This window comes from Sander vitreus, chromosome 24, assembly GCF_031162955.1.
Source record: "Sander vitreus isolate 19-12246 chromosome 24, sanVit1, whole genome shotgun sequence".
Lineage (NCBI taxonomy): Eukaryota > Metazoa > Chordata > Actinopteri > Perciformes > Percidae > Sander > Sander vitreus.
The window spans coordinates 13000875-13014364 of record NC_135878.1 but is presented as its reverse complement, the minus strand read 5'-3'; the positions used below and the strand labels follow the sequence as shown (position 1 = coordinate 13014364).

The window sequence follows — 13490 nt, the reverse complement described above, 5'->3', positions numbered from 1 at the left end:
TGGGGATGTCTCTGTCTCTCTTGCTCTTTTTACCATTACAAAAAAAGAAAATGAAATATTTATTAATGACAGAAATTTAAACACATTAATAACAATTATTTTCTCATATAATGATCATTATGAAATAAAAAAAAAATAAAATAAAAAAAACTACTGTCTGTACTGGATACTGGACAGTTGGAAACAGTAAGTAGCTTACCTGAGCCTGCATGCATGTACAAATCACCAGCAGTAAATGTGCTAGTACTAGTATTGAACTACAAGAAGCAAGACAGTTGCAAGCCTTTAATTAGAGTTATGTAAAGCTTTTGATGGGACAGTTAGGTCCTAGAGATGTGGTGACAACAGCTGCGCAGAGGGGGGCCCAATTTGATTTTTTGTCATGGGGCCCAAAATTTCTGGCGGCGCACCTGGAACTGCGTCACAAGCGTAACCGGAAGTCAAGTAACTCAACTTCTGATTTTAACCCAGGGGCGATTCTAGGGTCAGACCTTTAGGGGGGCTCAGCCCCCCTAATGAGAATGTGACACGGATACAGTGCCTTGCAAAAGTAATCAGTTATTTCATTTGCCGATAATCTCTGAGCTACCTACTGAACGATGACGTCAGCTGACGTTTTTTTTGGCTTGAGCCCCCCTAAAACGGGTCTAAAATCGCTCATTTCAAAAGTCTGTTGAATTCACATGAAAAAAATCATGTACGTACATCGGTTGCACATATTATAGTTACGTTTAGTCAAAAATGATTAATTTCTATTTAATATACTGAATACATATTTGTAAAACCAAGTGTATTCAATTATCACATATTAAAGCAACATGAGATTTGGGTGTAAAGTATATGCAGTAGTATTCTGTTAAATCTCCTTAACCCAGGGATGTACTGGGACAAAAATTCAGCCCGGGACTCTGTCTATGGGCGCACGCTCTACCAGGTGCACTACCCAGGTGCCCACGTAGAACAGGACGGTTCATTTTGAGCATTTGTTGCTGCATCTTGCTCTAACTATACGTCTTTTAAACCTCAACTTCTCAGCGCCGCCCCGTTTCCACCACATTTGTTTTTCTTTTCAACATGTTCGGCCGCTCGTGACCCCCTTCTAAATTCCCTTTTAAATCTAAATTATTAGATTGGTCCAGTCTGACAGCCGGGCCGGAGCTCTCTTTTGCGCTGTCTGCCGATGTGAGAGCCAGCCAGGCCAGCCCATGTCACGGCTGAGGGCCGTACTGTCACCTCGAATAACACGTCCATGACTGTAACTGACATCTTGAACCATCTGAATATGACCACCGGCCGGTTCGGCCCCCGTTTCTCTGACATAGAAACTTTGAAAACGGGCCGAATTTGACCCGAGGACAACAGGAGGGTTAAAGGACAATGGGTAAAATCGACTCTTAAAACATTTTTTATTTTATTCTGAAGGGCAGTGTGTACCGGAAGTTGTGTTTGTGTTTCCGGGTCTCGGAAGATGTTACGACCTCCGTCCCATTGTTTGCTTTTTACCTTCGTGATGAGGATGGCGGAGCAAAAACGCGCCAGCGTTTGGTTTCCTGAAGAAAGAAACACCGCCAGCTCGTGGATGTGGTTTTAAAACCTGAAACAAAGCTACAAAGAGCAGGTCTGTTTTCTTTCTCTGACCGGAAACGCGTTTACTGCTGTTGTTGCGGGGAGTCCGCGCGCTAAGCTAACGTTAGCCGCAGCTAGCTCCTGCTAACGTGTGTTATTGGATATGTTGTGAGCTCCGTATTTTTTCAAATGCAGTTCGGGGAGAAGTCTCGGACAGGCACGTCAACATGAACTCATGTCAGCTGGCCAGCGGAGAGGTGGGAGACGTGTTCTATATTATTCTTGAAGTTACCCTGTATGGAAGAAAGTCATTGTTGTGAACTGATGCAGCTTTATTTGTATAGCACATTTCAACAACACGGTAATTCAGGTGCGTTACATTAACGAGCAGTTACACCGCTAAAAATAAAATAAGACGGATATGAATTCCAAGAATGTAAGGTTTTTCCCCTGTGAACGTTCTGCTTTCGGCCGAGTGTCTAGGGACCGTCTACAAAGTGCGAAACCGAAAATGGATACACAGATAAAATTCAACAGCTTCACTGTTATTGAGCCTAGTGCTTCCAAAATCACTCCACACATCTAGGGCCTCCCTATCAACATACTACACCTGCTAATTACGGAAAAGCTGGCTCAGCCTGTTTTTGACACTGTATTATGTTTACGATAGATTGTTTGTTTTGTCTAACTGAAAGAAACGGTATGCCCTACGTTAAGGGACGACGAAACCGGCCTTCTCTGCGAAATTAAACCAGATGGTCTCACCCACAATCTTCGACCCAGCGTCCCGTGCCACCTTCTCTCTGCACTTCACCCCTAGCATCTTAACGCAACACAACGCAGAGTATCGCAGCAGTGCCGAGGGGTACGTCCAGGCGGCATACGCACAGAGGGAGTGGGTTACATTAACAGCAACGACCGCACAGAGTAGATAATGTTATTGTGCATATGGCCCTGGATGGCCTCTGGCCTGTTTTGCATAAATGGGTCCTGCTGAAATCATACAGCGAAGAGATAGCAGAGGCCTGGTGCCCTAATCTATTACAGCTTTTTGGACTTACCTTGAGTTTTGCTATTTGGTCATTCCGTGTCAAATCAGACAAAATCCAGGAAAAGGGGTGCAGAACCTACTCCGATTTCCTCTAAGTTTGTCTACACAATGTTTATGTTCCATACGTAAAACCTGTAAAAAAAATTTTTTTGTTAAATTCTGTTGTTTTCATAGTCTTTTTGCCCAATATTTTTTACACTCTCTAAAAGGCCTTATCTAGGAGGCCATGTTTGGACATTTATATCTAAAAAATATTATTCCTAGCCAGACTAAACTTTTTAGAATGGAAGACAAACATGTTCTCAGTGAGATTTAACCATTAAAAGTTTGTGAAAATAGCTAAGTATATTGATATTTATTGTGTAATATAACAATTTTGTACCATGTCCCATTCACATAATAAATGCATGTAGTTACAGGTGTTTAGGGAACGCGTATATAAACATTTACGATACAAAAATAGATTTTAGCGCCACTTCAGGTGAATGGCATCATAGTATTTCAACCCGTTCTCACTCCGAACTCGTAAAATGAGGACGTTTGGACCGTGGCTGTCAGCGTCTGATGCAACGAAAAAAGCGTCTTTCGGCGTGTTTGTGTAACGCACCGGGGAGAGCAGCAGTTAGGATTTAGCGAGTAGTATGTAAGGGCCAATTTCTGCGTACGGAAGTTGGTTGGGGTGGTGGATGGGTCAAACGCAGAACTTTCACCCAGGAGAGCGGGATTCACGTCCCAGATTTATTGAACCGCAAATCTGACTCTGGACGTAACAACTGAGATTAGCTCCTATTCAAGTTTAGGATCCGCTTGTTCAATGGTTGTTTGGTATATTATTGCTATTAAACACATTGGCCGAGGATTTAAAATGCGATTTTCATTTTTTCAATTTCTATCATTTTCGTGCTGGTGATTTTCCTTTTGATGCTGTCTAAAACCTCTTTGGGGGTGCGCCAAGAATTCCTCTATGCAGGGAAAACCCTGGAGTGTCCAGCCTAAACGCACTACCCCCATTCAAGATGGCCTGGCTGTCAGCATCCTTTACCCAGCGCAACTGGGCGAGCTCATGAATAGTAATGAGCTCAGGCAACACCACGTCAGACTGACCAGCTTTTGCAATTGGCCCGATTTCGCCGCTTATTTCTTTTCAGTGGCTCGAGCTGACGGAGGAGGTAGCAGTTCATTTTCACATTCACCACATAACGCAAACATATGGACCTGACATATTTCCAAAAAAATATGCGAGTAAAAATGGTTTCGCTAACGTTAGCGTCTTGTCTCATCTGGGGTCTGGTAAAGAGTAAATTCATCTAATTCAGTGTCCGCAAGGCTAATTTCCAATATACTGCAGCTGTCATATTTCACGGGACCCACTTTAATGCTGTTTTTTATGTCGTGGCCTTTGTCGTCGTTTGTCACTGCCTGATGAGAAACCGCTGTGCTCGCGCTGTTGTTTCTTTGGTTGCCATGACTCAGCGGGGGCGGTGACGTCCTTTCACTGTTCCAGTTGCTCTTCCTCAAAGGGACTTCAGTCGAGCAGACGGCTCTGCAAAGTCGAGTAATTACAGCTTTATGACTTTTCATAAACGGCTGAAGGCTGCACCTAAAAAGCCCCGTGGTGAGGAGCAGAGAGTAACAGTCGGCGCTTTTCAGGTGTTGTGCTAATCACTCCGCCAGTAGTAGCAGTGCTTCGACCTTCTGAGAATATAGTTCCCAGTATGTAAACGGTTAGAAGATGGCTGTGTCTCATGTGACCTTGTTATTTGTACACGCTGTGACTATACAAATCACAACATGTAAATAGGAACATGTTGGCGTTTATTTTGTCACTTATTGGGAGCGGTAAGCTAGACGGAGCCGGTTACCTCCAGGATCTGGGCTAAACTAGGCTAGCGGTGGGGCCGTCAGAGTTACGACGCGCACGGAGATGAGAAGGGTATGTATGGACTTATCTAACTCTGGGGGAGACGGTGAAAAGTCCCAATAAGTCGGTGTGTTCCTTTTAAGCTATCCAGCAACTCTATACCAGCACCTGATAGAAGACTTCCTGAAAGTGATTATGCTGTCTTTCATCTTTTGATATGTTTAATTGATGGCTACTCACAATGACAAGCAACCAGTCTAACTGCTACACTTACCCAAATCTTTATGTTCGCTGTCTTTACAGTCTTGTCCTGTTCTTCAAAGGAGGACAACATCGATCAATATCCATATTGTTGTTTGTTGTATGAGCAGGGTTATGGCTTATTATAACGTATTACTTCTGAGAAAATCCAGTGATCGACTGAGCAAAAATTAGGCTTTTTTTTTCCTAATGGGCAACCGAAAACTGCAGATATCAAAGAGGCTCAGAAAGCTGGACGGGCTCGAAATTATTCACATTCAGACAGAAAAAGACATTAACACATGTTATAGCTTCACCTTTTTGTAAGTTGCATATGTTTTTCTTAAATACAGGATTTCTACGTCCATAAAGCGTTTGGCAGTCTGCGGAGAAAACTTCCGGAAGTCACTTTAACATGGACTCGATCTACAGTGACCACACGTACTCGCACTGTTTCAACCATAAAGGTAAGCTGATGATCTGATATTAGATATTCATAGAATTGTCTTTATTGCCATTGGACATGTACAACACAATTGGATGCAGTCCTTTCAGTGCAAAACATCAACAAAAGTGCAACGGAGGCAGGGGTTAAAGTGGGCCGGAACAATCCGGAACTGCGTTCTGGCACCTTTTTTGGTTAACAAGTAAATTATTCCAATTGGCAGTTATATACATCAGTGTTTCCTGTTCTTTTAAAATAATGCCAAATATCCATTCCAACTGTCTGTGGTGAGGGAAATTAGCAGGACAGTTGAGTACCATTCTGTTAAAGTCAGCTGAACAGGTGAAGAGCACATGGCCGGTTGCCTACCGGTTACAAACAGGCGCCGTAGCAAACAACACGGTAACATGCTGCAGATCCGGTGTTTACAGCTGAGCTAGATAGAGTGTATTTGGTTCAAACAGGTCGCTGATGCTGTTTTGCCCTCATTTATCTCGGTGAAGTTAGCTGCATGTGACTGTAGCCCCAGTGTGTTTTTTTATCTGGAGTGACTGCGTCGGACTCAGTGTCCAGCATTAACTAAATTAACCCGACGGAGGTAAAGTACTGCTGCAAAATAGCCTTGGTTAAGGAACTATGGAACTACTGCGAGTTATGGCGGCGTGCGGTCTAGCAGGTGCTGCCTCGCTGCCGTCCAGCTTCAAAATCTCTCAAAATTCACCTCTGAACCGGCGATGCCGTGAAAGTGGTGTTGTATCCAAAGGCAACTTGCTTCATGTCAAGATTACCACATTGACCGCCGTCTGTATTGTGGCTCTTTTTGCCAATTCAGTGCGGCCGTGCTTCAATGCACTCGACCTACGCACGGGGAATGAGAACAGCTGTTCCAAACATTTCTAGTCTCCTTTGTTCTGTGGATATAGGCCTAGTGGACAGTTTGCTTTATATTGCAACGTTCGTAACAACGGAAAAGTGACAATCCCAAATGTAGGGCTGAAACGATTCCTCGAGGAACTCGAATAATTTGATTACTGAAAAACCTCGGTGCAAAATGATTTGCCTCGAAGCTTCGTTTAATCAACGTTACGTTACGTTTAAATAACGGTGTATCGCTCACGGTGTTTCCGCGCGGATGATTATTACTGTCGCACACCGGGCTGACACTGCCCGCGACACACGCCGTGAAGACTGGCTTACAAAAGATTACAAAATGCAGAAAGAGAGCGTAAATAGTGAGGGGCTAAGAGAAGAGACGGGCTGGAAAAAAACGATGTAAGTGTCCAAAGTTTGGAATCAGTTCAAACGTAATTAAAACGAAAACGCTGTACAGTGTGTCTACTGCAAAATCAAACTAGCTTACCACAATGATAGCGCGACGTCAATGCTTCAGCATCTCAACAGAAAACCTCGAGTCGAACTTAATCATCCATTCCACGAAGCGGACCCGACAAAAGTAAATGACAGAGTCGTACGGACGATGAAACTACACCAAACGCAACAACTACCAAAAACAAAGACAAGAAAATACGTAGTGGTGACCATATTTTTGATCTAAAGAACCGACTTGTTGACTATCCCTTCGGAGAAACTGCTCATTGATTCTCACCATTTTCTCTCACGCTCTCTCTTCACGGAGAAACAGATGATCTTAGCATAAGTGTAACAGAGCTCTGTGACATTGTAATCAAATGTATAAATGAAAATAGGTTGAGTATAACTAATATTTACATATAGGCCTATATACAGATCAGTCTCAGGTTGAAACTTGTAGTTCTGAAAGTTAAGTTGCATAACGTAAGGTCATGTTTATGTATGTTTAATGTAGGCCTTAGTTTGAGGTCGTTATTGCATTTCAGAAAATGTTTTCTTTGAAAACAATGTAATATGGCACTTAAATGCACTTAATGTTTAGTTTTTTCAGAGATGATATTGGAAGCAATGTAGGCAATAAAAATGTAGCTTTTTTTCCGAAAATTAAACCAAACTGTTATCCGATTACTCGATTAATCAATGGAATAATCGGTAGAATACTCTATTACTAAAATAATCGATACCTGCAGCCCTACCCAAATGCTGCTTCTTCAAATAAAATCACACGCAAGGCTCCGCAACTACTGCAAAAACTTTCTTGATACCTGCTGCTCACCCTTTTGCTTGCGGGAGATGTTCATCTTAATCCCGGGCCAATCGAGGGAGATGTGGGTCCAGATCACCATCGAGCGGCACTCGCGGGCAATACCCAGCAAGATCCTGGGTTGGATAATACGCCGGGGTATGAATTTACTATCTTAAACGGCAATCTGCTTTCCACCGAAGCCGCCAGACTGGGTGAGTTTCCAGCTGACTTAACTACATCACCAGCCGTGATCCCGCCGAGCGCTGTGACATCTTGCGTGAAAAATCACGTGCAAAAACTAAACGTAAGGTAAGTCCTACAATTGTGAAACACTGCGGTATTAAACTTTTCCGCGCTGTAAACCAGGCTAGCATGCTGTGGGACTCAAGCAAATTATTAGGAGGACATTTAAATATCCGAGGTGCTATTCCTAAAAATGATCAACCGCAGCATCTTTTTATATGAATCGATTTTGGACTTCCTTTGTCAGAGACATGGCTACACGAAAACTCCCCGGCTGACGTATTAAAAGTTCATAGCTACAATATGTTTAGACGAGACAGGACCGTTGGTCGGGGTAGCGGAGTATTATAGAAATCGGAATGTCCCCGGGGTGCTACTAGATATGTCCAAGACAGCATTTGAGTTGTTCATACTGCCATCTGTTGAGAAGAACCAACAACAAACATGGAAGGGTGTTTGTTAGATAGATGTTGGGATTGACGACCATTAAATGTCAGTTTTTTTTTAATTTAAAGTCTCTCTTTTTGAGCCTCTGGGTCATTTAGACCCTCATCTTCATTAGATGTGTATTCTTGTTCAAAGACTTAACCCTTTGCCTACCCTAAATCTATACGGGTCAATTTTGACCCATAGCACCAAAGATGTCGCTACGGTTCATAATATTAAGTTGAAAAAGCCCACCTGCAAATCATTTTTGAGGTGTGTTCTAATATTAGTATATTATAGTCAGATTACATAATTACCCATTGTCTTCATTATTGGAAATATACTGAGTGTTGATACGTTAACTATGAGGTGAAAAACAATATTGGATGATAATCATTGTTATTTTATGAGTATTTTGGGCTGAGTTAAATCGCACATCAGGACTTCGCGTAAACCTACACACCACTTTTTAAAGCCAAGTGCCGTGTTATCTGTACGCAGTTTGAGCTATCCGCGTGTATGTCTATGAGGTATACAGCGGACGGGTTGCAGACTGAATAAGTGGCGTATGTATGACATGTCAAATTGGTATGCCGTGGTCATACCGTCATACCGTGACCAGAGACGTTACAAACCCCGGGTAAATATTGAAGATGTATGTGAAAGATGGAAGACAGCTTAGAGCCCAAAAGGACGCCGAGTTGGTTAATTTCCCCCCAAAACAGGTAGCTAAGCATTAGCTTCAGGCTAATTTATCACAGCTACAAGGGACGGGCATTTTATGTCATTTCAACATTCGTGTACTCATGTTGAATTATATAGCTAACTGAGTTGGTTACTCGCAAAAACAATTGAGACACAGCCAGTAAAGTGATCCCGACTGGTCCTGGCTAACGCCGCCATGCTAACCCTGCTAATGGCTAACGTTACCGGAGGAGCAGACAAGCGGGCCACGGCTGTTTACAACGTGTTATCCTGTTCAGCGGCCGTAGCCGACAACGGTGAGTTATTTGAAGCCAAGAGAGTGGGGCTGTAAATCGAAAAGAGAGGACCGTGAGTTTGCAGTGAACATGCCGTTTTTTTAGTTCGTATAGAATCTGTCTCCGTTGACTCTCGTTCGTATTTTTTCGAAAGATATGTACCAGAAGTAGAAGGGCGTGACTTTGGCCACTTGTTCGTGACCTCCTTCTTCTGAATGTATCGACTGGAACACTCTGAAGCGTTTACTGCCCCCATCAGTTCCGGAAGAGGTGCAGCACCGATGCTGCTAACACTGGCATCGTCTGCTTCAAACGGTGCTTCAAAAAAAATGGGCATCGTCAGTGTTTTGTCATTTTAGAACCGGAAGGTATCGCAAGTATCGCTTCTCGTGACATCCCTACTACTCGCTACGGCGTAAATTGACACGCAATCGCAAGGTAATTCGTTCCAGCTCAGTAATGTTCTCGGACGGACAGAAAAGTAGGCGTGTGAATCTTCACTGGTGTATCGATTCAATTACGATTATCCTGTCAACAATTCGAATAGATTACATATCCTGATGCATCACGAGGCGTCACCTCCTCAATATTGATGTACAGGTGCTGGTCATATAATTAGAATATCATGAAAAAGTTGATTTATTTCAGTAATTCCATTCAAAAAGTGAAACTTGTATAATGTATACATTTATTCCACACAGCCTGATATATTTAAAGTGTTTATTTCTTTTAATTTTGATGATTACAACTGACAACTAATGAAAAACCCAAATTCAGTATCTCAGAAAATTAGAATATTGTGACAAGGTTCAATATTGAAGACACCTGGTGCCACACTCTAATCAGCTAATTAACTCAAAACACCTGCAAAGGCCTTGAAATGGTCCCTCAGTCTAGTTCTGTAGGCTACACAATCATGGGGAAGACTGCTGACTGGACAGCTGTCCAAAAGACGACCATTGACACCTTGCACAAGGAGGGCAAGAACACAAAAGGTCATTGCTAAAGAGGCTGGCTGTTCACAGAGCTCTGTGTCCAAGCACATTAATAGAGAGGCGAAGGGAAGGAAAAGATGTGGTAGAAAAAAAAGTGTACAAGCAATAGGGATAACCGCACCCTGGAGAGGATTGTGAAACAAAACCCATTCAAAAATGTGGGGGAGATTCACAAAGAGTGGACTGCAGCTGGAGTCAGTGCTTCAAGAACCACCACGCACAGACGTATGCAAGACATGGGTTTCAGCTGTCGCATTCCTTGTGTCAAGCCACTCTTGAACAAGACACAGCGTCAGAAGCGTCTCGCCTGGACTAAAGACAAAAAGGACTGGACTGCTGCTGAGTGGTCCAAAGTTATGTTCTCTGATGAAAGTAAATTTTGCATTTCCTTTGGAAGTCAAGGTCCCAGAGTCTGGAGGAAGAGAGGAGAGGCACAGAATCCACGTTGCTTGAAGTCCAGTGTAAAGTTTCCACAGTCAGTGATGGTTTGGGGTGCCATGTCATCTGCTGGTGTCGGTCCACTGTGTTTTTCTGAGGTCCAGGGTCAACGCAGCCGTCTACCAGGAAGTTTTAGAGCACTTCATGCTTCCTGCTGCAGACCAACTTTATGGAGATGCAGATTTCATTTTCCACAGTACAGGACTCTGTGCACAGTACACAGTGCCAAAGCTACCAGTACCTGGTTTAAGGACCATGGTATCCCTGTTCTTAATTGGCCAGCAAACTCGCCTGACCTTAACCCTATAGAAAATCTATGGGGTATTGTGAAGAGGATGATGTGATGCACCAGACCCAACAATGCAGAAGAGCTGAAGGCCACTATCAGAGCAACCTGGGCTCTCCTAACACCTGAGCAGTGCCACAGACTGATCGACTCCATGCCACGCCGCATTGCTGCAGTAATTCAGGCAAAAGGAGCCCCAACTAAGTATTGAGTGCTGTACATGCTCATACTTTTCATGTTCATACTTTTCAGTTGGCCAACATTTCTAAAAATCCTTTTTTTGTATTGGTCTTAAGTAATATTCTAATTTTCTCAGATACTGAATTTGGGATTTTCATTAGTTGTCAGTTATAATCATCACAATTAAAAGACATGAACATTTGAAATATATCAGTCTGTGTGGAATGAATGTATACATTATACAAGTTTCACTTTTTGAATGGAATTACTGAAATAAATCAACTTTTTCATGATATTCTAATTATATGACCAGCACCTGTATACTGTTGCACACGGTTTTCATCAACAAATTCAAGCAGACGGATATCTATGAAATTCCCTTTTGATTGTATCTGCTCTTAAAAAGACACTTCCTGAATGTAGCGTTTGAACACAGCAGACAAAAGGCAGAAACAAAAAAGGCAGCGAGTGGAAAAATCAACAAGTAACAGCAGGCAATAATCGATTATGGTGTGTCTCTGCATCAAGGCAGAATCGTTTAGGTCCGCATCGTGATGCATCGATGCAATGATTAATTTCAATGCCCCTATTGGAAAGCAGGGTGGAGGAACCTACACCCTTATCAGAGTGAATTTAGCTAATAATAGCAAAGCATTGTTAAGATTCACATTAATGGCTGTTTGAATGTGTTTCAGCTTTACCTTCAGATGTCCAGAAAGTGATTGTTGGTGAAGAACATCAGCAGGAGTGGAGCTCCAGTCTGGACCAGGAGGACACGAAGCCCCCACACATTAAAGAGGAACAGGAGGAACTCTGCATCAGTCAGGAGGGAGAGCAGCTTCAAGGGCCGGAGGAGGCCGATATCACCAAGTTCCCATTCACCCCTGTCCCTGTGAAGAGTGAAGATGATGAAGAGAAACCTCAGTTCTCACAGCTTCATCAAAGACAAACTGAACCGATGAAAACAGAAGCTGATGGAGAGGACTGTGGAGGACCAGAACCAGCCATGAAATCAGATCCAGATACACTTTTACAACCAGACACTGATGACGAGACCGGAGACTCTTCTGAACCTGAGACTGATGATAGTGCTGATTGGAAGGAGACCAGAGAACCTCAGTCAGGTTTAAACTCTCTGAATAATGATGAAGTCCCTGTCAGTGGTTTGAGATGTAGTACTGGCGAGAAAGAGGGTTGGAAAATATTTGGCACCGGTGGACATCTGAAGAGCTACATGAGATCTCTTACAGCAGAGAAACAGTTTAGCTGCTCAGTCTGTAAGAAAGCGTTTAAACACAGCGGGAATTTAAGTGCACACATGAGAATCCACACAGGAGAGAAACGATTTAGCTGCTCAGTCTGTAAGAAAGCTTTTTTACTAAGTGGAAATTTACAGAAGCACGTGAGAACCCATACGGGCGATAAACCATTTAGCTGCTCCATGTGTCCGAAAGCCTTTACATTTAAGCAGGATTTAGATAGACACATGAGGATCCACACAGGAGAGAAACCGTTTAGCTGCTCCGTGTGTAAGAAAGCTTTTATACAACGTGGGGATTTACAGATACACATGAGAATCCACACAGGAGAGAAACCGTTTAGCTGCTCCGTGTGTAAGAAAGCCTTTTACAGTAAGTGGAACTTTAAAGGCACACATGAGAACCCACACAGGAGAGAAACCGTTTAGCTGCTCAGTCTGTAAGAAAGCTTTTAAACGGAATGTAAGTTTACAAAAACACATGAAAATCCACACAGGAGCTCCAGGAGTGGAGGCAGAGAAGGAGAGCAGAGAACCCTGTTCAGGCTTAAACAATCTGAAAATGACGGAATTCTCTAAAAGTGCTAGGGGATGTAATACTCTTTGGGTTCCAGGATTTACTGATCTAACATTTTTCCAGGATCCAGTGTTCATACTTACTGGTAATGTGTGCAGTATTAACAGTGTTTCCCCACATGTTTAGAATTTACTTGTGGTGGTGGGTGGCGCAGGATGTGACGGCGCGTGCTGGCTGGGTTCAGTTAATAAACTAGTCAAACAAAGGTTTACGGACTATTTATTTAAAAAAAAATGCTGAAAAGCTGCAGCTACGTTGCATTGCCGTCTTACATGCGTAAATAGAAGTTAGTAAGAACTAGTGAGAATAGTTGAAGTTAGTATGAATTTCATTGATATGTTGAGTAATAATGTATGAAACAAAAACGGAATATTTGAAGCTTCTCTCGAAAACTTGCCACTACGCTGAATTACTGGCTTAAATGTGTAAGAAGAACTCCAAATGTATGAAAGATGTGGAACATTTTAAAGTTTGAAGGAGTATGAATCAGATATAGCTGGTCCCCTAATACTGTATCTGAAGTCTCTTTTATATAGGTCTTAGTGGTCCCCTAATACTGTATCTGAAGTCTCTTTTATATAGACCTTAGTGGTCCCCTAATACTGTATCTGAAGTCTCTTTTATATAGACCTTAGTGGTCCCCTAATACTGTATCTGAAGTCTCTTTTATATAGGTCTTAGTGGTCCCCTAATACTGTATCTGAAGTCTCTTTTATATAGACCTTAGTGGTCCCCTAATACTGTATCTGAAGTCTCTTTTATATAGGCCTTAGTGGTCCCCTAATACTGTATCTGAAGTCTCTTTTATATAGGTCTTAGTGGTCCCCT

General features: G+C 42.6%; 1 protein-coding gene across 1 annotated transcript; it reads left to right on the top strand.

The window, feature by feature from the left end:
• Positions 1–1469: 1469 nt before the first annotated feature.
• Positions 1470–12609, top strand: LOC144512836 (uncharacterized). The gene is made up of 3 exons (XM_078243789.1): positions 1470–1618; positions 5072–5185; positions 11523–12609. Exons 2-3 carry the CDS (start codon positions 5134–5136, stop codon positions 12512–12514), a joined length of 1044 nt encoding a protein of 347 aa, XP_078099915.1. The 5' UTR covers positions 1470–1618; positions 5072–5133; the 3' UTR covers positions 12515–12609.
• Positions 12610–13490: the final 881 nt, after the last annotated feature.

Excerpts from the sequence above, each read along its gene's own strand:
- LOC144512836 (XM_078243789.1), top strand. The coding sequence starts at position 5,134 with ATGGACTCGATCTACAGTGACCACACGTACTCGCACTGTTTCAACCAT. Across the intron at positions 5,186-11,522 it reads GCACTGTTTCAACCATAAAG|CTTTACCTTCAGATGTCCAG; the intron begins GTAAGCTGATGA and ends AATGTGTTTCAG.